The sequence below is a fragment of the Bactrocera oleae genome, chromosome 5, assembly GCF_042242935.1.
Source record: "Bactrocera oleae isolate idBacOlea1 chromosome 5, idBacOlea1, whole genome shotgun sequence".
Classification (NCBI taxonomy): Eukaryota; Metazoa; Arthropoda; class Insecta; order Diptera; family Tephritidae; genus Bactrocera; species Bactrocera oleae.
In genome coordinates, this window is record NC_091539.1 from 23,508,820 (window position 1) to 23,533,931 (window position 25,112).

The 25,112-nt window shown below is 41.8% G+C and overlaps 1 protein-coding gene across 1 annotated transcript in view; it reads right to left on the minus strand.

Moving 5' to 3' along the window:
* The window catches only part of LOC106624525 (GPI inositol-deacylase), a 48,218-nt gene extending 37,821 nt beyond the window's left edge, over window positions 1-10,397 (minus strand). Inside the window, exon 1 of the mRNA XM_036372072.2 lies at window positions 10,188-10,397. Coding sequence (XP_036227965.2) covers window positions 10,188-10,322 — 135 coding nt within the window. The 5' untranslated portion in view covers window positions 10,323-10,397. The remainder of the gene's footprint in view (window positions 1-10,187) is intronic.
* Window positions 10,398-25,112: the final 14,715 nt, after the last annotated feature.

The following is a 25,112-nucleotide window of genomic DNA, read 5'->3' on the forward strand; positions in this document are numbered from 1 at the left end:
CTAAAATCTTAATACAGTGGCGTCGCCAACCAACACCACGGTGCGACAACCGCCCATGCGGATAGCACAGCTGCAACAACCACCACCTACACGCACCCCTCTCACCCCTAGAATCACGACTGGACACCCGCGACAAACGCGACTCTTACAATTTAACTGCAACGGACTCCAGAGCAAGATCGAGGAGATAGTTGCATTTATGAGCCGGGAGCGCATAACGATAGCTGCGGTCCAAGAAACCAAGTTAAACAGCCGCTCAGATCTTCTGAGTTGTGCAGGTTTCAACGTTTTACGTAAGGATCGCGAGCGGGATAATGGTGGAGGCCTAGCCTTCATATTGCACAACACCGTGCAATATCGTCTAATCGACGATGAATAGATGCGCTACTTCGTGGTGAAAACCGTCTGGTGCTAGGCGACTTTAACGCGCATCACGATCTTTGGCATTCCTGCCTGTCAAACGATCGTAGGGGGATGGAGCTGGCGGAACAGATAGACGATTCGACATTCTGCACAATGAACGACGAAGCCCCCACCAGAATTATGGGCACCTGTAATAGTTCGCCAGATATTACCATCGCTAGCGGTGGTCTGATAAATAGTATAACCTGGCGACCTATGCTAACTCTTGCATCAGACCATCTGCCCATAATTATCTCGATCGAGAAACCTCCTGACTTTATTTCTGTGGATAACCGCACCTATGTTAACTTTAACAAAGCTAACTGGGTCGGCTTCACAGAATTTACTGAGAGCGCCTTCAACGCACTATCCATTCCTACGGACGTCATCGTTGGCGAGCGTCAATTCCGCAAGGTGATCGCTGCTGCTACAGCTCGCTTCATACCGGCTGGAAGAATAGCGGAACTCCGCCCTAATTTCCCAGCCGAAGCAGCTGTATTAGCAAATGAGCGCGACACCTTACGCCATGCCGATCCCTGTGATCCCCGAATAAGGGATCTCAATTTGGAGATTCGGCAAATGGTAAACCACCATAAGCGGACAAAATGGATAGAGCACCTGAAGTCCTGCAACCTCTCCACCGGTGTGAGTAAGCTTTGGACTACTGTCAAGGCCCTGTCAAATCCGAGGAAACATGACGATCGGGTTGAAATCCAATTCGATGGCCATGCCTCCTCGGACCCGAAGAAGTGCGCGAGCTACTTTAGCCGGCAGTTTATACTGCACCCTTCGACCGACAAGGCCAAACGATGTGTTACCCGACGGCTGCGCAAAATGCCAAAAGACTGCGCACCACTTACTTTCACCGTTGGGGAGGTTCAGAGTGTCATCAAAAAGGCGAAATCGTCTAAATCCATCGGCTCTGACGGAATAAACATGCTGATGTTAAAACATCTACGCCCAACGGGAGTAAACTACCTCACCAAGGTCCTCAACCTGTCGATATCCACTCTTCAAATACCCGATGTGTGGAAAGTCGGAAGAGTGGTCCCACTGCTGAAACCTGGGAAACCCGCCAACAAAGGGGAATCTTATCGCCCGATAACTCTCCTTTCCCCAGTAGTGAAGACACTTGAGGCCTTGTTACTCCCGTCATTCACCCACCACCTGAGCCTAGCAGACCATCAGCATGGTTTCCGTAAAGTGCACAGTACCACCACAGCACTTAGCGTCATAAACGCCCAGATAGTTCATGGCCTGAACCAGAAGCCACCCTGCGAGAGGACGATCCTCGTAGCGTTGGACTTGTCAAAAGCTTTTGACACAGTCAATCACGCAACGCTACTTGAGGACCTGGAACAATCAACGCTCCCTCCAGGGCTGAAGCGGTAGACCATGAACTACCTGAGCGGTCGACACTCATCCGTACTATTTCGAGGTCAAAACTCCAAACTCAGGAAAATTAAACAGGGGGTTCCGCAGGGCGGTGTCCTCTCCCCGCTACTGTTTAATTTCTATATTTCGAAACTCCCCCAGCCACCAGCGGGAATTTCAATGACCTCGTACGCAGATGACTGTACGATATTGACGTCGGGCAATGGAATCGATGGCATGTGTTCAAAAGTAAACGGCTACCTCTCCGATCTTTCTCGCTTATTTTCTGCAAGGAACTTAACACTCTCCCCCACTAAATCCACAGCGACCATCTTCACCAATTGGACGAAGGAGTACAGACTGGACCTGAACATTTCAGTCGATGGCACAAAAATTCCGACAGTAAATAACCCTAAAATTTTAGGCGTCACTTTGGACAGTCTGTGCTCTTTCACTCCTCACACGACCGCGATAACTGCCCAAGTACAGAGCCGCAACAAAATCCTCAAGTCGCTTGCCGGCAGCTCATGGGGAAAGGACAAAGAAACGTTGTTGGCAACATACAAGGCAATCGGCCGGCCGGTCCTCAATTATGCAGCCGCAATATGGTCGCCTGGATGTAGTGACACGCAGAATAAGAAGCTTCAGACTTGTCAGAACACTGCACTCCGGACTATCACGGGGTGCCTCTTGATGTCCCCAATCGAACACCTACATAGCGAGGCCCGTATGCTTCCGGTTAAGGAACATAACGAGCTCCTCTCCAAGCAGTTTCTGCTGGGATGTTTTCGCAGAAACCACCCCTGCAGACGCCTGCTTGCAGCGGAGCAGCCTCCTAGGAACATCAAGAGGTCCTTCCTTGACTACGTCGACGACATCAGACAGCACGCCGACCAGACTTCGGACGCAACTAACTTCAGACAAGCACTGACCGCCATTCACAGTGGAGCCATTAACACCTTCACCGACTCCCTTTCAGTGAATGGCGTAATACGAGTCAAACCACCACCCATTGCAGACACAGAGCTCGAGTTGCCTCGCGAATCTAGAGTGACCCTCGCGCAACTTCGTTCTGGATACTGTAGCAGGTTAAACTCCTACCTATCCAGAATAGACCCTGACATACCAAACACATGTCCTGCATGCAATGAGTCTCCGCATGACACTAACCACCTCTTTGCATGCCCAACAAACCCCAATCATCTAACACCCCTCTCCCTATGGTCCGACCCCGTCGAAACAGCTCGTTTCCTGGGCCTTCCGTTAGATGACCTCGACGACAACGAATCTAGAATTTATCACCCAAACGGGGATTAGATAATCGTTATAACAACAACAACAACTAAAATCTTAATACAGTGGCGTCGCCAACCAACACCACAGTGCGACAACCGCCCATGCGGATAGCACAGCTGCAACAACCACCACCTACACGCACCCCTCTCACCCCTAGAATCACGACTGGACACCCGCGACAAACGCGACTCTTACAATTTAACTGCAACGGACTCCAGAGTAAGATCGAGGAGATAGTTGCATTTATGAGCCGGGAGCGCATAACGATAGCTGCGGTCCAAGAAACCAAGTTAAACAGCCGCTCAGATCTTCTGAGTTGTGCAGGTTTCAACGTTTTACGTAAGGATCGCGAGCGGGATAATGGTGGAGGCCTAGCCTTCATATTGCACAACACCGTGCAATATCGTCTAATCGATGTTGACATCGACCGCAGGGACACCACCCTAGAATGTCAAAGTATAGCTGTCCGGTCAGGCGATGTCGAGCTCGAAATATTTAATATATACATCCCCCTAGTTACATGTTGCCCAACAGGATATCACCCGAATATAGATGCGCTACTTCGTGGTGAAAACCGTCTGGTGCTAGGCGACTTTAACGCGCATCACGATCTTTGGCATTCCTGCCTGTCAAACGATCGTAGGGGGATGGAGCTGGCGGAACAGATAGACGATTCGACATTCTGCACAATGAATGACGAAGCCCCCACCAGAATTATGGGCACCTGTAATAGCTCGCCAGATATTACCATCGCTAGCGGTGGTCTGATAAATAGTATAACCTGGCGACCTATGCTAACTCTTGCATCAGACCATCTGCCCATAATTATCTCGATCGAGAAACCTCCTGACTTTATTTCTGTGGATAACCGCGCCTATGTTAACTTTAACAAAGCTAACTGGGTCGGCTTCACAGAATTTACTGAGAGCACCTTCAACGCACTACCCATTCCTACGGACGTCACCGTTGGCGACCGTCAATTCCGTAAGGTGATCGCTGCTGCTACTGCTCGCTTCATACCGGCTGGAAGAATTGCGGAACTCCGCCCAAACTTCCCAGCCGAAGTAGCAGTATTAGCAAACGAGCGCGACACCTTACGCCATGCCGATCCCCGAATAAGGGATCTCAATTTGGAGATTCGGCAAATGGTAGATCATCATAAGCGGACAAAATGGATAGAGCACCTGAAGTCCTCCAACCTCTCCACCGGTGTGAGTAAGCTTTGGACTACTGTCAAGGCCCTGTCAAATCCGAGGAGACATGACGATCGGGTTGAAATTCAATTCGATGACCATGCCTCCTCGGACCCGAAGAAGTGCGCGAGCTACTTTAGCCGGCAGTTTATACTGCACCCTTCGACCGACAAGGCCAAACGATGTGTTACCCGACGGCTGCGCAAAATGCCAAAAGACTGCGCACCACTTACTTTCACCGATGGGGAGGTTCAAAGTGTCATCAAAAAGGCGAAATCGTCTAAATCCATCGGCCCTGTTGGAATAAGCATGCTGATATTAAAACACCTAGGCCCAACGGGAGTAAACTACCTCACCAAAGTGCACAGTACCACCACAGCACTTAGCGTCATAAACGCCCAGATATGGCGGTCATGGCCTGAACCAGAAGCCACCCTGCGAGAGGACGATCCTCGTAGCGTTGGACTTGTCAAAAGCTTTTGACACAGTCAATCACGCAACCCTACTTGAGGACCTGGAACAATCAACGCTCCCTCCAGGGCTGAAGCGGTGGACTATGAACTACCTGAGCGGTCGGCATTCATCCGTACTGTTTCGAGGTCAAAACTCAGGAAAATTAAACGGGGGGTTCCGCAGGGCGGTGTCCTCTCCCCGCTACTGTTTAGTTTCTATATTTCAAAACTATTCCCAGCCACCAGCGGGAATTTCAATGACCTCGTACGCTGATGACTGTACGATATTGACGTCGGGCAATGGAATCGATGGCATGTGTTCAAAAGTAAACGGCTACCTCTCCGATCTTTCTCGCTTCTTCTCTGCAAGGAACCTAACACTCGCCCCCACCAAATCCACAGCGACCATCTTCACAAATTGGACGAAGGAGTACAGACTGTACCTGAACATTTCAGTCGATGGCACAAAAATTCCGACAGTAAATAACCCTAAAATTTTAGGCGTCACTTTGGACAGTCTGTGCTCTTTCACTCCTCATACGACCGCGATAACTGCCAAAGTACAGAGCCGCAACAAAATCCTCAAGTCGCTTGCCGGCAGCTCATGGGGAAAGGACAAAGAAACGTTGTTGGCAACATAGAAGGCAATCGGCCGGCCGGTCCTTAATTATGCAGCCGCAATATGGTCGCCTGGATGCAGTGACACGTAGAAGAAGAAGCTTCAGACCTGCCAGAACACTGCACTCCGGACTATCACGGGATGCCTCTTGATGTCTCCAATCGAACACCTACATAGTGAGGCCCGTATGCTTCGGGTTAAGGAACATAACGAGCTCCTCTCCAAGCAGTTTCTGCTGGGATGTTTTCGTAGAAACCACCCCTGTAGTCGCCTGCTTGCAGCGGAGCCGCCTCCTAGGAACATCAAGAGGTCCTTCCTTGACTACGTCGACTACATTAGACAGTACGCCGACCAGACTTCGGACGCAACGAACTTCAGACAGGCACTGACCGCCATTCACAGTGGAGCCATTAACACCTTCACCGACTCCCTCTCAGTGAATGGCGTAATACGAGTCAAACCACCACCCATAGCAGACACAGAGCTCGAGTTGCCTCGCGAATCTAGAGTGACCCTCGCGCAACTTCGTTCTGGACACTGAAGCAGGCTAAACTCCTACTTATCCAGAATAGACCCCAACATGCAATGCATGTCTTGCGTGCAATGAGTCTCCGCATGACACTAACCACCTCTTTGCATGCCCAACAAACCCCACTCATCTAATACCCCTCTCCCTATTGTCCGACCCCGTCGAAACAGCTCGTTTCCTGGGCCTTCCGTTAGATGACCTCGACGACAACGAATCTAGAATTTATCACCCAAACGGGGATTAGGTAACCGTTACAACAACAACAACAACTGTACGCTTCGACCGACAAGGGCAAAGGATGTGTTACCCAACAGCTGCGCGAAATGCCAAAAGACTGCGCACCACTAACTTTCACCGATGGGGAGGTTCAGAGTGTCATCACATAGTCCAAATCGTCTACATCCATTGGGCCAATGACGGAATAAACATGCTGATGCTAAAACATCTAAGCTCAACGGGAGTAAATTATCTCACCAAGACCCTCAACCTGTCGATATCCACTCTTCAAATACCCGATGTGTGGAAAGTCGGAAGAGTGGTCCCACTACTGAAACCTGGGAAACCCGCCAACAAAGAGGAGTCTTATCGCCCGATAATTCTCCTTTCCCCAGTAGTGAAGACACTGGAGGTCTTGTTCCTCCCGTCATTCACTCACCACCTTAGTCTAGCAGACCATCAGCATGGCTTCCGAAAAGTGCACACCACCACCACAGCACTTAGCGTCATAAACGCCCAGATAGTTCATGGCCTGAACCAGAAGCCACCCTGCGAGAGGACGATCCTCGTAGCGTTGGACTTGTCAAAAGCTTTTGACACAGTCAATCACGCAACCCTACTTGAGGACCTGGAACAATCAACGCTCCCTCCAGGGCTGAAGCGGTGGACTATGAACTACCTGAGCGACCGGGATTCATCCGTACTATTTCGAGGTCAAAACTCCAAACTTAGAAAAATTAAACAGGGGGTTCCGCAGGGTGGTGTCCTCTCTCCACTACTGTTTAATTTCTATACAGTGACCTCGTACGCTGATGACTGCACGATATTGACGTCGGCCAATGGAATCGATGGCATGTGCTCAAAAGTAAACAGCTACCTCTCCGATCTTTCTCGCTTCTTCTGTGCAAGATGCGTAACACTCTTCCCCACTAAATCCACAGGGACCATCTTCACAAATTGGACGAAGGAGTACAGACTGGACCTGAACATTTCAGTCGATGGCACAAAAATTCTGACAGTTAATAACCCTAAAATTTTAGGCGTCACATTGGACAGTATGTGCTCCTTCACTTCCCACACGACCGCGATAACTGCCAAAGTACAGAGCCGCAACAAAATCCTCAAGTCGTTTGTCGGCAGTTCTTGTGGAAAAGACAAAGAAACGTGGTTGGCAACTTACAAGGCAATCGGCCGGCCGGTCCCAAACTACGCGTCACCAATTTGGTCGCCTGGATGTAGTGTAACACAGACGAGGAAGCTTCAGTTTTGTCAAAACACTGCACTCCGGACTATCACGGGGTGCCTCTTGATGTCCCCAATCGAACACCTACATAGTGAGGCCCTTATGCTTCCGGTTAAGGAACATAACGAGCTCCTCTCCAAGCAGTTACTGCTAAGGTGTTTCCGCATAAATCACCCCTGCAGTCGCCTGATTGAAACGGAACCGCCTCCTAGGAAAATCAAGAGGTCATTCCTTTATTACGTCGACGACATTAGACAGTACGCCGACAAGACTTCGGACGCAACGAGCTACAGACAAGCACTGACCGCCATTCACAGTGGAGCCATTAAGACCTTTATCGACTCCCTCTCAGTGAATGGCGTACTAGGAGTTAAACCACCACCTATAGCAGACATAGAGCTCGAGTTGCCCCTCGAAACCAGAGTGACCCTCGCTAAACTTCGTTCTGGATATTGTAGCAGGTTAAACTCCTACTTATCCAGAATAGACCCCGACATACTAAACATATGTGCTGCCTGCAATGAGGAACCGCATGATACTAACCACCTCTTTGCATGCCCAACAAACCCAACTCATCTAACACCCTTTTCCCTATGGTACGACCCCGTCGAAACAGCCCGTTTCTTGGGCCACCCGTTAGATGACCTCGACGACAATCAAACTATCACTTACCATCCAAGCGGGGACTAGATAACCGTTACAACACCAACAACAACAACATAGTTTATGTATTTGGCGTATAATCCTCTATTATTCATTTTAATTCGTTTGCAAAATATAAATATATATATATATAGAATAGATATGGCAACACTTATTATCTGTCAATATAGAACACATTTTTTATTGTGCATATAACAAAAATTGTGTTGAAATAAAATGTTTATTTAAAGCAAATATTAAAATAATTAATATGAAATAAATATGTAGAAACATTATAGTGAAGTATCTCGAATACTATAAGTTTTCGGCGGCTATAATTATATATATTCGTGATTTGGAGAATCTCCTATCCTATCCTCTATCCAATAATAACCCTCTTAACCTTGAAATCGTGGATGGTATACTAAAGCCGACCCTTTTATTTTTCTAGGTTTTGGATTCCTGTATTTGGGGTATTATCTGTTTTAATTTATTTTAGTTGATTTGCAAAAGATGTCGATACGGTAGGACTGGTTATTTCACATTTTGCAACCCTTTCGTTATTGTCAGAATTAATCAAATTTAACAATGATTTTTATATTGAATTGAACTATTTTTGAAATATATTATGTAAAAAAATGTGTAAAACCGAATTAGAGAAGTGTTAGTGGATATAATAGTGAAATATAAGTGTATATTTCATTTTAAATCGAAAAAATACGTACTTTAAATAGTTGAAATTTCCAACTTTAAACGTAAATACCTTGAAAACTATAAGTTTCCCACGGCTATATCTATATATGTATGTATATTCTTATCTCCTCTATCCGCCTATACCCATTTTATCCCCGAAAGCCTGAAACCGTATTCTAAAGTTTTCCTAAAACTAATAACGCGTTATTTATGTCCTGCTATTGGGTTATTATCTGTTTTCTTTATTCCTTAGTGAAGTTTTAGTATACACACAAATTAAAAATATTTGGGTAAAATCATTATAAATGAAAGAAACACTTAAAATTGTTGAATTTTTTAACTTTAAATGTATATATCTCAAAACACATACTTCAGCAAAAATAAGGGGAAAACTTTAGTGTGGGTATGGGCGGGAAGAGAAACCTAGAGAAATAAACTATTACAAAGCATTGATGTTAAGTATTATGTTATACCCTCTATGACAATATTACTTTTAACTTTTAGAACTTCTTTTTGCGTTGGCGGCCTTCGGCCGCACTTCAAAGAAAATAACCCTGGTCGGTCCAACACCGGGGTGTATCAAAATATTTTTCGCGCAGAACTTCTTTTTGCGTTGGCGGCCTTAGGCCGCGCTTCAAAAAAAATAACCCTGGTGAATCCAACACCGGGGTGTACCAAAGTTTTTACGCGCAGAAATTATTTTTGCGTTGTTTCCTGTATCTAGGGTACAATCTCTCTGTTTATTTTATTTTTCTTCGTTTACAAAATATATTAGTATGGCAACACTGATGTTTTGACATTCACAACCATTTTGTTATTGTCAAAATTAATAAAATTGCAGAATGATTTAAATATTGAAATAAAGCTATTTTTGCAGCATCTAATATAAAAAAAAATTATAAAAACGAATTATTCAAGTGTTAGTGGATATAAAAGTGAAAAATATAAGTGTATAAATCATTTTAAATCGCAAAAATACGTACTTTAAATAGTTGAAATTTTCAACTTTAAACGTAAATATCTCGAAAACTATAAGTTTCCCGCGACTATATATTCTTGATCTGGAGGATCTCCTCTATCCGCCCATACCCATTTTATCCACAAAAGCGTGGGACGTTATTCTAAAGCCGACCCAAAATAAGTATGCATATAGGTATATCCTTTATCTGGAGAACCACTCTATCCGTAGATACCCATTATATCCCCGAATTCGGAGAATGCTATTCTAAAATTTACAGAGTTTGCCTCATTGAACTTAAAAAAATGGCGACGGTTAATTGGCAAAGCATAAAAAGATTGGAGTTGTCCGATTCTGCTTGGCTTCCCGTCGAAAACTTTTTATGTGAACGTACTCATACAAAAGCGTACATCACTGTCAAAACAGTTCTATGTGAATTGACCATTAATCTCCTGCGGATATATTAATATATTCTTAAACTGGATAATATATCTATCCGCCCATACCCATTTTATACCCGAATTCGGGACGCTATACTAAAGCCGAGCTATTTCTTCAATTAGTACATACCGAGAACTGAGGTGGTGCAAACATGTACGTCATTTGACAAGCATTGGACTCAACTTCTACATTATAATTATATATCCCGTAAAGAAAACCACAAGCAGAAATAGCTATAATAACCACTAACAAATGTTTTAACATATCTTTTTATCTAACTCCACTGTATCATTTTAATTTGTTAGTTGATGTTACACTGGAACGATAAATATCAATTCAAGTTGTCGCCGATAAATTATTTTACTACGTTCCCTTGTCTTAAGCTGATCATGCACGCCAATAAAGAAAATTAGGGAAAACTTTAGAATACAATCCCAGGATTTCGAAAATAAAATGGATATGGGCGGATAGAGCAGATCCTCCAGATCAAGAATATATACATATATAGCCGCGGAAAACTTATAGATTTCGAGATATTTGCGTTTAGAGTTAAAAATTTCAAAACATCAACATCCCATACAGAATGTATTTGTTTGATTTAAAATTAATGTAACACTTTTATATTTCACTTTTATATCCCCTAACACTACTCTAATTCACCATCTTTAAAATAATTGTTCTGTAAAGGATATTATTATTGCTACTTTTACAAGAAACTACAAACAGTTTCGTTTTATTATATTGAAATAATTTCTTAATTAAATTTTTATGCGTAATATGTAACACTGGTTATTTGTCATTTTGCAACCCTTTTATTATTGCGTGAATATAATGTAAAATAAATGTGTAAAAACGAATTAGTGAGGTACTAGTGGATATAAAAGTGGTAAATTAATTTTAAATAGGAAAAAATACGTACTTTAAATAGTTGAACTTTTTAAATTTGAACTCAAATATCTGGAAAACTGTAGGCTTCCTGCGGCTATATCGCTATATATTCTTGATCCTCCTACGAAATTCTAGGACGGTACTCTAAAGCCGACCCAAAAATTATTGCAGTTACATATAAAAGTGTGACGAACACAAATGCCAGAACAAGCAAACCATCTATCGGCTAAGTTACTGGTTAAACACCAAAATCGCTACCAGATACATATATCTGTTAAAGTGTATATTACTTTTTAAGGCAAATTGACAATTCTAACCGAAACTATTGAGTGCCTGTAATCGTTCTCTTTCCTACGCAAAGGTCTTATGATGCGCAAACTTGTTTCAATATATTGAAGTTTCGGTTGCCGTGACTTGCTAGGAAAAAGAGAATCTCCCGACAGCGAAATTTGTAATTGGTAGTTTTGGTAACGATCTGTACTTTATAAGTGCTGCTGAAATGATAGCAGACATAGTTTTAGTTAAAGTGCTGACGAGTAAGGAATAAATGTTTGATTAGTAAAAAGTTGTAAGGTTGGATAACGAGTATTAAAGCGATAAGTTGTTTAGAAATAAAGATAATTGAAAAAGAAGAAAGAAAATTGAGGCTTCAATTTACAATCCGTTAAAATAGTAATATATTTCAGCTTAGGCTGTATATCAATGATTAAATTTCCTCTGTGTATTGAATAGGGATGAAAAAGTTACTATGATGACTCTGTGTTGAAAAAGGGTAAAAAAGTTACCTACAGTGTAAACAAATTTTACATATTAATATACCAAATGGAACATAAAACTTTGAGTCGTTTGAATATTTGTCTTGTGAAGGGTCCTGTTCTCTCCATGCCACTATTTAATTTCTATATTTCGAAACTCCCTCAACCACCAGAGGGAATAACCTTCATCGCACAAGCAGTTGATTGTACGATATTAACGTCAGGCAATGGAATTAATGACATGTGTTTGAAATTAAACAGCTATCTGACCAATATTTCTCGCTTCTTCTCTGCAAGAAGTCTGACACTTTCCCCACTAAATCCATAGCCACCACATTCTCGAACTGGATGAAGGATTATAAACTGACTCTTAATGTCATTTCGAATCGGTAGCAAACAGCTAATGAGGAAAAGACAAAGAAACGTTGCTGGAAACATACGAAGCAATCAGCCAAGCGGCTGTTGTTGTTGTTGTAACGGTTATCTAATCGCCGCATGAGTGGTAAGTTTCGGTTTGGTTGTCGTGAGGTCATCTAACGGGAGGCCCAGAAAACGAGTTGTTTCGACGGGGTCGGACCATAGGGAAATGGGTGTTAAATGAGTGGGGTTCGTTAGGCATGCAAAGAGGTTGTTAATTTCATGCGGAGACTCATTACGTGCAGGACTTATATTTGGTATGTCGGTGTCGATTCTGGATAAGTAGGAGTTTAACCTATTGCAGTATCCAAAATGAAGTTGCGCAAGGGTCACTCTAGATTCCCGAGACAATTCGAGGTCTTCCTCAATGTCTTCGACGCAATCATGGAAGGACCTGTTGATGTTCCTGGAAGGTGGTTCCGCTTCAAGCAGACGATTGTAGGTGTGGTCACTATTGTTGGATTGTGTTCGATTGGGGACATCAAAGGGCATCCCATGACAGTCCGGAGTGCAGTGTTTTGACATGTCTGCAGCTTCTTCGTCTGCGTTGCACTAAATGCAGGCGACCATATTGGTGTAGCGTAGTTTAAGACCGGTCTGCAGGCCGAAAAGTTTCTCGATCGAGATAATTCAATTGAGTCTAGAAGACCTGAGTGGACAGAATCTCTCTTGAAAATTTTTTGTTAATCTGCAGAACAAGGTTTCTATCATTGCCTTGTGCAAAAACTAATGTAAATGGCTATTCGCAATTGATTCACGATATATCTATACTGCTCACTCTCATGCCGTAATGAACGAATAGCTATCATAGCAGCAATTAGTCAGTTATGACTGTAAATATATCAGTGAAAAATTCTTTTGCGCAGAAGACATATAAATAATTTTTATTACTTTAAATACATTTGAAGGTTTTAATTAAAGAAGAATAGAATTAAACATAATTTATAAAAAACTTTCACTTGATTCCATGCTGGCTCCTCTCAATGCCTCTGCGTGCGACTTTCTTCAATTCATGGACTTTTCCAAATTTAAAAATTACTAAATAAAAATTATAATTTACTAATAATTCAGTTATATTCGAAACTTATTTAACTATCGTATATTATATATGTGTAAAATGTATATTTTTAACACAAAACTTAAAAGAGTTATTTCACAGAAGCGTCTAACACTTTTGGTTTATGGCAAGGAATAACCACTATGTATTTCACAACTTCTTTAAGGGGTTACATAAGTCTTAAAGGCCAAAAATAAGCTTATTTTCTCTAATTTTTAAAAAGATACTACATAGAGTATACAATTTATTTTGTTTACATATAAAAATGAAATATGTGGACAATATTTGATGAAAATTTGAATGAAAAATAGTATAAGTTAATTCGTTGGCAGTGTCGTGAAGTAGACCGTCCACAAGAAAGTGCTTTAGCGGTAGTCATGATAACTTTTTTAATTTTTATCTAAAATCAAAAATCCAATTTTTTTCTAAAAGAAGGTGAATTTTCCTTGTCCCTGAACGAAGAAAAATCAAAAAAATTAAAAATTGAATTTTTTGTAGCGTTTTTTACAATAACCGTAATTTTTTGCATAAAATTAGGCCACATATTGGCTTGTAAAATGAGTTGAAATCAAAGATAAAATAAATCCTTCGTTCAGGGACTACAAAAACATGCTTAAAATAAGTGTGGAAAATTTGAACTCGATCGCTTCAATAGTCGTTGAGAAATTTTGACTACCGATTTCGATAAAGTGGTTTTAAGAAAAACGCGTTTAAAGTTTTTTTTTTTCGGTCAAGCCATGACAAAGACGGCGGGTTATAAACTCTCTAATTTCTACAGTTTCGTCTCGATCGACTTGGAACTTGGGAAAAATATTCCTGACACTTTGTACTATTATAATAAATTTTATCAAAAAAATTAATTTTTTGAAGTTTCAAGACCTATGTAACCCCTTAAATCCTGTTCTGTCTCTTTTTGGCGTATACAAAATTTACTTACGAAAAACCTGTAAACATTGACAGTCAATTTACTGTCATTAGTTTACAAGTAAACTGAACGTCACAACTGACATAAAGAATGTGAGTGTGTGAATATTGAATAAGCAAATGAGTAATTATGAACATATTGTAACGGATTTCTCGACAAATCGTCTCTTTTGCAACTCATTCTTGAATTCGATTACTGGATTGTTTAATTAAATTCCCAATTTAATGCTATGCACTTATCTTGATTTCTAATTCCAACAACTTAACACTTTTTGCTCGTTATTCGAGTTTAGAACTTATTGCTTATAGCTCTTTACACGGCAACACTCAAATTAGAACTGCGTTTGCTGCACAATCCGGCAGCCCTTAAATAGTAAATGTTTAACAAAAGTTCGCTACTAGAACATTCTGGCAACAACGAGTTCGCTGTCTAGTTGCTTTTGGCAGATTATCGTCAATTCCAAATTGTTCTGGTATTCGTGTTTGCCACAATATATTATAACATACGGGCTCATGGTATGTATGCAGCGGTTCTCTTAAACTCGCTTGATCGGGAATGCATATACGTATTCACTTATATAAGTCGGCTCTTGAGCTGGTAAAATTCTGACATTCATATTCACCAGGAAAAATGTCACATTTTCACTTTCATCAGTCAGAATTTTAATTTTTCTACCGTTTGGCACACGGCCGATGTGAACAAATTTTAAATTTTGCTATGCCATATGGAATGTAAAATTATGACTTTCCAATTTCAAAGCAAACGCAATTACGACGATTCGTAAAACGAGTAAAATTTAAGCCTCTGCGAATTACCATATTAATGACACTATTAAAGGTGCATTAATTTTAAAATTTGTTATTCCTTGAGGATTTTAGGGGTGGCATGTTAAAAAAAATTGTGCAAGTTTCATCTTTTCTGCGAAGTGAAATTTTAAACTTTTAAGATATGACATCGTACCAATGAATGTAAGAACTAATGAGGGATATACGTTTATGTTTAAATATTTTCTTTATAACCAGACGTACATATAGCTCTTCCATTACTCACACCATATCCAATCCTTTGTAAATTGAATTGGGTTAAATGGGCTAAGACTCAGTAAATAACCACACCACTCTAATCGTTAAAAACTGGCGCACCCTAGTAAAGCCCACCATATACTCACCAATATACCACACCAGATGACCACACAGGACAATACAACACACCACTACACCGCGCGTAGACATCACCAGCTAACAAAAGGGATGGTCAGCACAGCTTTTTCACCTCATTCAATACGAACGCGATTCAACGCGTTTGCCCTTTTTTCGCTACGTTATCTAGATGCGGTGACATAATCTTTTTTTCGGTGTACACTTAATCGGCACCTCCACAAGTGATTTTCGATACATACTTGGATCCTCGCCGCCTTACTTGTCAACTTTACATTTGTTATTTTAATTACAATACTAATGTATTGTACATACATACTATATATCGTAATATAGTGCACTAATAAACAGAAAATATAAACATTTCATTTAAACACTAATTGCAAGTTTTGGTGCATTATAAATATTTTATTTACGGTGTTGAGTGTATTTCTTATTAAACTGGGTTTCTTAATATTCACGGTCCTTCGAGCTTAAATGAAAAGCATAATAATTTTACGACCTAGCAAAAATGAAAACAAAGGTGTTAAAAAAAAAGCATAAAAAACAAAAAAAAAACCAAAATGTAGCCAAAATATAAATTTCAAATAAAATTAACAAAGAGAAAATACAAAAATAACACAAAACCTACCATTATATGTTAAAAACAATACCTCCATAAACGTCCCTTGAGGATAAACAAAATGAGCGTAGCCGTTCCTTTTTTCTTAACTTATTAAAATCTATGCACAGATGTATGTGAAAAAGAAATTTTAATATACTGTAAAATACGTAATTCGAAATTCGTTTTACCCACAGCAAACATAAAGCGGCAGTTTACTGGTGGACAGAAAATATTGCCCAACTCAGACGCACATGCCTTCGCCTTCGTAGATCGTATACGAGATCCAGGCGAAGAGGAGCCACATCTCAAGAAGCCGAGAAATATCAAGCGGCGAAAATGGAGCTGAAGCACGCCATCGATGATAGCAAAAAGAGAAAATGGAGGGAACTACGCGAGGACGTTAACAAAAACCCCTGGGGACTCAGGTACAAAATAGAAATGAAGAAACTCGGAGTTCGAGCAAAACCATCTGACTTAACCGCTGCCAAAATGGATCATATCGTAAGCGCACTCTTCCCCACGCACGAAAATAGGATAAGTAAGTAAGTAAGAATAGATAACAGGACTTCTGCAAATCCCCCAGTTCACCCTCGAAGAGCTGCAACTGGCCACTGGCAAGCTCAAAACTAATAAATCACCCGGCCCGGACGGGATCCCAGCAGAAATCCTTAAAAAAATCGCCGCAGAGCGACCGGCATTAATTCTGAATATGTACAACGCCTGCCTCGAAGCCGGAATATTCCCTGAACCTTGGAAAAAACAACGGCTGGTGCTAATCATTAAGGGAAAAGGTGATCTCAACTTACCATCAGCATACCCTCCACTATGTATGCTTGACACAACGGGAAAACTTTATGAAAGTCTATTTAAACCCAGACTTGAAGCGGCCATCGGCGAAGCCGGAGGACTCTCCCCTAGACAACAAGGCTTTAGACCCAGCAAGTTAACTTTAGGAGCTATTAGATGCATCATTGAAAGCGTAGAAGCCGCACAGCGCACCATCCCTTTGCTAGGCTTAACCCCTTTTGCCTCTTGCCATTATGACAATGTCGTCGGCGTACCCCTGGCACCGAATTCTATTGTTCGTCAGCATCTCACCGAGTTCATCTACTACGAGGCTCCATAAAAGCGGGACAATACCCCGCTCTGAGGGTACCAAGACGTATCTTGCTCTCACCCCATGCAATCCTGGGATGCAATATAGCCTTTATCATATCGGAGCTTCTACGTTCCTTTTCTCCTGTGCTCTGATTACGCTTGCGCGGGACGCATCAAAAGCACCTTCAATTTCTAGAAAAGCACGTATCGCAACCTCATTATTCTTCAGCGAGTTTTGGTTTTTAACCGTTATTTGGTACAGAGCAGTGTTAGTAGACGTGCCTGCTCTGTACGCTTGCTGATTTGCGTGTAAGGGTGCGACTTTTAGCACTTTTGATCTTATGTGGTTGTCTATAATCTTTTTCATACCTTTTAGCATGAAGGAGGTAAGACTAATAGGCCTGATGGATTTGGAAAGTGAATAGTCCTTCCTTCCTACCTTACGTATGAAGATTACCCTTGCTTTTCTCCACGGTGATGGGATGGACGACAACGCAAGGCTATCTCTCATCGGCCCACCAAGGTACGGCAATACAGCTTCCCTCCATACTGCAGAAGTGCTGGGAAGATAGCGTCAGCCCCTGGTGACTTATATTTCGAGAAGGAAGCCAGTGTCCACTTTATTGAGTCCACATTGCATAAGTACTTTGTTGCTGTCCAATCTGAGCTATTTGACTTATGTGCGACCACTGGTGGAATTTGGTCGTCCCAAATAGTCTTCAGGAAGTGCGCAAGCAAGAGTGCCATTGCCCTTTCATCTGCTTATGTCATATTAGATAGATAGAGTAGAGGTATGCACCGCGACCTATGTTCTATTGTGCCCTCCCCTAAGTCACATCGACTCATCTAGCCGCAGCATATTGATAAATCCAATATTCTGGTAGGTGCTAGTAAGGCGATACAATCCCTGTTTGGAAACATGGATCCCAGGGCCTTGATTCTGCGTCTGCAGACTGCTCTGCAGTTCATGAGCAGATGTTCTGGGGTTTCCGGCTCTATGTCGCAGAACCGGTAGTTTGCAGATGAGGCTAAGCCCATGCAGAAGAGATGCTTCTTAAGCCTGCAATGGCCGGTGTGGAATGCGGCTAGCAGCCGGAGTTTGATCCTAGGGAGATTAATTACGGCTTTAAACCGTTTGAGGTCGTAACCCCCCATTAGCAACCTGGCATGGTGCATGCCGTGAATTTGTTGCCAATGTCTCTCCCTGCCTGCTCTTTCCTCCCTACGGAGCAGCTCTTTAATGATATGTGGACCAACCACTACGCATGGTTCTAGTCCTGCCATTTTTGTGTAGGCTGCGGGCCAAATCGTCAGCCGGTTTATTCCCGGCTATACCCCTATGACGAGGCACCCAAATAAGGTGCACTCGGTTGTGGTTTGATAGGCTGTTCAGCCGTTCTATGCCTTCTGCACTATTAGCGATCTGACCTCATAAGCAGATATCGCTTTTAGTGCCGCCTGACTATCGCTGAGTATTTCAATACTTTTATTGCGATAGTTGCGTTGGAGGTTTATCCCTGCCACCGACTTATAGCGAAAACCTCGGCTTGGAAGATGCTCGGAAAACTTCCCATGGGAATGGAGAGTTTGGTGCTTGGCCCAGGACCCCTGCACCAATCCCCTCCGTCGTTTTCGACCCGTCGGTGTACCACTTGATAGTGCTTTCCCTTAGCAGCAGGTCCAGTGATGAATCATTCCATTCCGCCTTACTGCCAAGGGTAACTTTGAACTTCTTAGTGAAGCATACTGTTTTGGTAATACTGTCCCTTGGGAGAAGGGCCAGTGGCATTTCCTAACTTAGCGCCTTCATCTGCTGGGATGAGACTACCTTCCCTTTGCCAACTCACTCTGCTGTCATTCGGAGTTGAGTCTGTTTGGCTGTCTGTTCGATTACCATATGTAGCGGTGTCAGTTCTAGCATGACTCCAGTGCTGCGGTCGGACACGTACGCATCGCGCCCGACGTGCAGATGCAGGCAAGTCTTTGCAGCTTCGACAGTTTAAGTCCTACCGAAGTCTGCGATGCTTTAGAAACCCAGGATACCGCACCATACGTGGTCTTACGATCATGGTGTACATCCATCTGATAGTCCTTGGGGAGCACCCCCAGGATTTCCCAGCAAGTCGGTTGCACACCATGAGTGCTTTGGTAGCCTTGGTTAGGGTCAGGTCCACATGCTGCTTCCATCTTAGAGTGGAATCCAACGTGAGGCCCAGGTACTTAACCGTGCTGGCCATCTCCACCACTCTACCGTCAAGGGATAGACTTCTGAGGCCAGGCAGTGACCTCCGTCTAGTGAAGGAAATTACTGTAGTTTTAGAGGGGTTGTTGTTCAAGCCAACCACACTACACCATCCCTTTGTCGCCCCAGTCTCCTCTGTACGATATCGCAGAGTGTGTCTACGAATTTACCCCTAGCTAAGATAACAATGTCATCCGCATATCCCTGTCAGCTATCTATATCTATACTTACTTTAACATAAGTATTATATAATAACATATAATATAATATAAACATAATTGCGCAAGTACCCGCAAACTTTTCGTTTCGCGCTCTCTTTCTATATTCTATATAATCATACGGCTTAGAATCTGCCTGTCCAGGGCATAAGTACATACGCATATTCACATATTTCCAAAGTCCACATTGGCACATATCCTGCAATACCCCTTGGAACAAACTAGCAGGATTGCGTGCACAAAAAAAAACAAAAGTATATTGATATCTTCAACAAGCTCTCAATTGCATTAGAAAATAAACAATCAGTGCATACTTATGTGCAAAGTGTATTGATCTCTTCAACTAGCTCTCAATTTCACGAGCACACAAATATATACATACAAGTCCGTGTATTAGGGTGTACCTAAATGCATGAACATAAGGTCATAAAACGTATTGTTAAATTAAAAGTGCGATTCTTAATAACTAAATTAAGAAAATTAAATTACACTTACAACAACATATTTAAAATAAAAAACAAATTAAAAAAATTTATTTCACAAGTAAATAATTATCTAATCCGAAAAAAACTCTTATATACGTAGAATAGTATTCGGTATTAATTATCATTTATCGCTGCGTTTAAATCAAGTTTACTCTGAGAATATTTTAATCAACTTTGACACATATAGTAATGAATAACATAACAAAAATGGTTAATGACAACAAAAACTACACCTTTAAGACAACTCTGAATCGTTATTAGAAATAAAAAGCAAAGTCCTAACAATTTTTGGACTCGTCTCCAAGCGGCTCATGACGCCATAGTAGAAATTGAGTCATCAGATCTACCACATAATTTTAAAACCTCGGCTTTCGTCAAGTATGAAAACTGATTAGACCAGTACCAAGCTAATAAAGCTATGATCTCCGATCAGTTAAAGCTAATAAAAGCTCTTGCAACTACTCCACATTCGAGAGTAGAGCTGTTACAAATTCAAAGTCAAGAGGCAAGTTCAGGCATCCATCTCGAGGTGCCCGCATGTGACACAGAAACATTTTATGGAGGTAATGAAGAATGGCCGTCCTTCCGCGACATGTTTACAGCCGTATACATCAACCATCCAAAATTATCAAAAGCACAAAAATTATATCACCTCCGATACAAAATAAAAGGTCAAGCAGGCGTAATAGTTAAACAGTTCGCACTAAATGCCGATAATCTCAGTTGGCTTGGGAAGCTCTTAAATCTAGATATGAAAATGAGAGAATATTGGTCGATAAGAAAGTAACGATATTAATGAACTTGCCAAAAATTTAAATGGAATAAGTGAGGAATTTATCAAACTTCAATCCACTGTTTCAAACTGTTTGTCGGTTTTATCGACACAGAATATTCCCACAGACAGCTGGGACCCTATACTGGTAAACATATGCACCGCCGTATTACCAGAAAAATCATTACTTCTATGCAAATCCACTTAAAAAAAGTAGCCGTAAATCACAGATCTCACTCTCGCAAGATCTCTCTTCAAAGAGAGGCGTGGAGTCGCTATCCTATAAGCCGTTTATAAAGAAATAATAAATAACCGCTAATAAAATAAATAAACAAAAATAGATCATCTAATAATACGTCGTCACAACCTTTGTGTCAAACGTTAACTGTTTTCTGTGTGTTGAAATGGGGTGAAAAATTATATTATAGAGGAAAGGAAAATTTTGACAATTGAGATTCAAAACGTTTGAACTTTTCGTGTATTACTTAAATTATGAAATATATTCGTAAAATAAATACAATTTATAGAAAATACCTCTCTGTGCTAATTAAAATTGTAATTAAACTAGACCAAGTACGGAACGGCTCAGTTCGGGAGTGACCAAACATTTCTTACTTTTTCAACTATAATATAATTATTAATTGATCACATATTTTCGGGATTAACATTACTACATATTATTAACAGATACATATGATCTCTTAATTTAATTAAGGTACCTTTCGTACCATCAACAATATACCGTAAACAGAGCAAAGAAATGCTGGAACGCTTATTTTTCGCACTCAAAGTATACTTGCTTTAAAATTGGTGGTAAGCGCCACTCACACTCAAACACATGTATTTTGGTGCGAATATATATTCAAAGAAATATGAGCGAGAGAAACGACTGACCACTTCCCGTATTTGCTATTGCATCGCATTGGTGTTTCTTTTGTTTTTCACACTCTTTGTTTTTTATTTTTACAGACCTATGGCGGTCTTGTTTATCAAAAAATGTATAAGTAAAACTAAAACTCATGCCCATGTGCAATTGTAATCGATTGCCTAAATGTATATACGTTTGTATTGTTAATTGTTATTTGTGTGGGTGTGTGTTTTATTTTTAAATTTTTTTTATACTCGTAGTAGAGGGAAGCATCGAAAGCCGAAGTGCGGAACTTTAATCCGCTAAACCTAACCTACTCCCAACTCAAATCTCTCCCACGGAACCACTGGACAAAGTATTACTTCGTGGGAGAGAAGAAGACATTTAAGTCTAATCTACGGTACGGACTGACTGACTCCTAATTTGTTGTAAGTGTGTCAATCTTGTCATTTAATAGAGGACTCACACATAAGTGCTGTCAAATTTTCCACTGAGAAATTACCGTCAAGTGTAGTTTTCAGATTTTCTCTTATACTTGAGCGCCGAGGGCAATGATAAAAAACATGTTCAGAGTCTTCTATACACTCTGTACACGTCAGTCAGTACGGACTATAGTCATGACGAAATTCGTAAGGGTAGATTCTAAAGCACTCATGTACCACTTAGTATTTGGATCAGGTGGAAATCCAAGTCCTCATGTTGTCTATTTATCCATGGTATGATGTCTGGTGTCAGTCTATAAGTCCACCGTCCTTTGGATGAGGTTTGCCACCGTTACTGCCACAGTGTAATGCTCTTGGTTCTTTCCTCTCTTATTGTTGCTGAAGAGGGTTCAGATAGCTGGTATAAGCGCGTAAATTCATTTTCCTGGATGTCAATGGGCACCATACTGGCTAATATTTCAGCAGCGTCGCTTGATACGGTTCGGAAAGCACTTACCACGTGTATTGCAGAAAGCCTATGCACTGTGATTATTGGTCTAATATATGATTTTGTGTCTAGCGACTGGATCCATATTGAAGCCGCATACAGTATAACTGATCTGAAAATCGTCGGCTGGAACGCACACAGCCTCTATTTGCGATCATTCTAGATAAAGAATTATAGAATTTATTTGCTTTGCCCGGAGTGTTTTCCAAGTGCTCTTTAAATTGTAGCCTTGAGTCCAGTATTACACCAAGATACTTCAGCTGTGGCTGTGAAGTTTGTGAGAACTAAATATCTATACGGAATTTAGCCCACACAACGCATGAAGGCGCACCCTGTTAAACAAATACAACATAGCAAGGGTATAAAAAAAAAGGAAAACGAAACATAGCAAGGGCTTATACACGATACGGTAAAATCACGTTACGTAAACAACACAACAAGTATTGAGCTGCAACGGGAAAACTACACCACTTCTAGCAACACACGCCACCCCAAAGCAACATGTTGCGAACGCGCGAACAAGCAACACACGGCTTGGCGGAAATCAATCAGGTGCATCAGCAGTCAGTCAGCACAGGACTGTAACAGCAATCACACGCATGACACTAGACTCAGCAGGGAATCGATCCTCTGGCTAGTCTTAGTGTCTTAAGTTGTGAACGCCGTTCGTTAAGGGTGAGCTCGGTAGTGAGTTGATCCTCTGACCGACTCAACCCTTAATTTTTGGTCGCCAACACAGTCTCCTGTGGTCCGGGATTATTTTTAAACGGCTATACACGAGCGTCGAGAAAAATCCGAGCGTCGTCGTCGTAGCACCCAGGAGCCTCAACGCATGCAGCAGGACATCGTCATCTAAGCCTACACGAGCGCCGGCAGAAACATCCCAGCATCGTCGTTGCCCTAGCACACACGAGCGTCAACTCACGCAGCGGTAGAATCACCGTCGAAGCCATCATCACCACAGGACGAAAAAGTAAGTCATCCTCAGCCGCTTAGCACCCCCAGAGCGCGGCAGAGTAGAATACGCTATCGTGTAATAGTTATTCAACGGGAGCGTGGAGAGGCGGATGACGCTACAGCGGTGAGGAGTGAATGCCTTGCAGTGAGTCGATCCTCTGGCAGACATTTCACTCTTAACCGTACGAAGGCTGAAAGACACGCGTGAAGTGGGTAGTGAGTTGATCCTCTGACCTGCTCCACGCTTGGCATTTCGGCCGCTGCCACTGCCCGCCGTAATTCTGCGTGATAGTGACGCGCTAATGGGCCACGCAAACCGCTACTCTGCCATAGCGCTATCCTCGGGTGACGCCACTACAACGCGGAAGACGCCATTTTGTACAGTCAAGTAAAAGAGAAATTGTGATTGCAAGGTAAATTTTTAATAAAATACGATTTGTAAAAGGCCCCATCGTTTACAAATTTATTGTAACGAACCCTGGACACGGCGAGTATACCTCAGCAAATCACAAGAAGCAGGGGCAGCAAAAAGCTTCGTTACAAGTTATCTGACATTCTCCTATGGTAAGCGATATTTTTTCTTAAATTTTTCTTGGGGCTAATGAGCAAGACTTCTGTTTTCTGCCCAGCCAACTCTAGACTAATGTTTGCGAACCACCGTCGTATACCATTTATGCAACAATTGCATTTGACCCGGAGGTCATCTAGATGTTTCGCTACTGCTACCACTATGAGGTCATTCGCATAGGCGATTAGTTTCACGGATTGTTGTTGATGTATTCTTAGCACCCCGTCGTACATCAGGTTACAAAGAAGGAGGCCTAAAACCAAACCTTGCGGTACTCCACTCGAAATAGAGTAGCTCTTGATACCCTCCTCTGTGTCGAATAACAGCCTTCTGTTTTTAAAATAACTCATAATAATATTTATGAGGTATTGGGGAGCGATTTCGTACAGAGCCTTGATGATATTTGCCCATTCCACAGAATTGAATGCATTCTTCACATCCAGGGTAATTAGCGCGCAGTATTCTTTGGTGCCACCTTTCCATCTTCCATGAGTGTGTGTGTGTAGAATCGTTAGAAGTCGTCAAATGAGTCGTTAAGCTGGAAAGTTGTCGAAAGTCAAAAGGGTCAAGTCGGAAAGCAGCGGTCGAGACAAGAGGTCTTAATTTCAGTTGTTCTCCGTCAAGTCGTCAAATCACCAATTCGGTTTAAGTTGTCTGAGCAGATATATTTTTGAAATCACACTAATTTGTTCACTCTTATAATTAACATTTAATAAACATGTATACTTAACCAACAATTCGCATTGTTACATGGGGGCTCAACCTATCACGCCATAAAGGCAATGTATTGTAGTATTATGCATAATATGCGATTAAGATCTTTAAAAGGAGTAAGTACAGTGGAAATTGCTATAGAAGAATCAACACCAACTTAAAGTGAAGAAACAACCAAAGAAAAAATTGAACAAAGCCTGAAAAGCGAAATGGCATATTAACAGAAAAACTGTACAACGATTCAAGAAATACGGTTTCAATCTAAAGCTTTTCTTGTTGTTTTGTTGTTCCTGTGTTCCTGATTGTGACGGAATAAGCATACCTATTAGACAGTGGTTACAGAATTTCGATGACAATGAGTTGAGCGAAAAGCAAACGTACAACGAAATGTACAGCGAA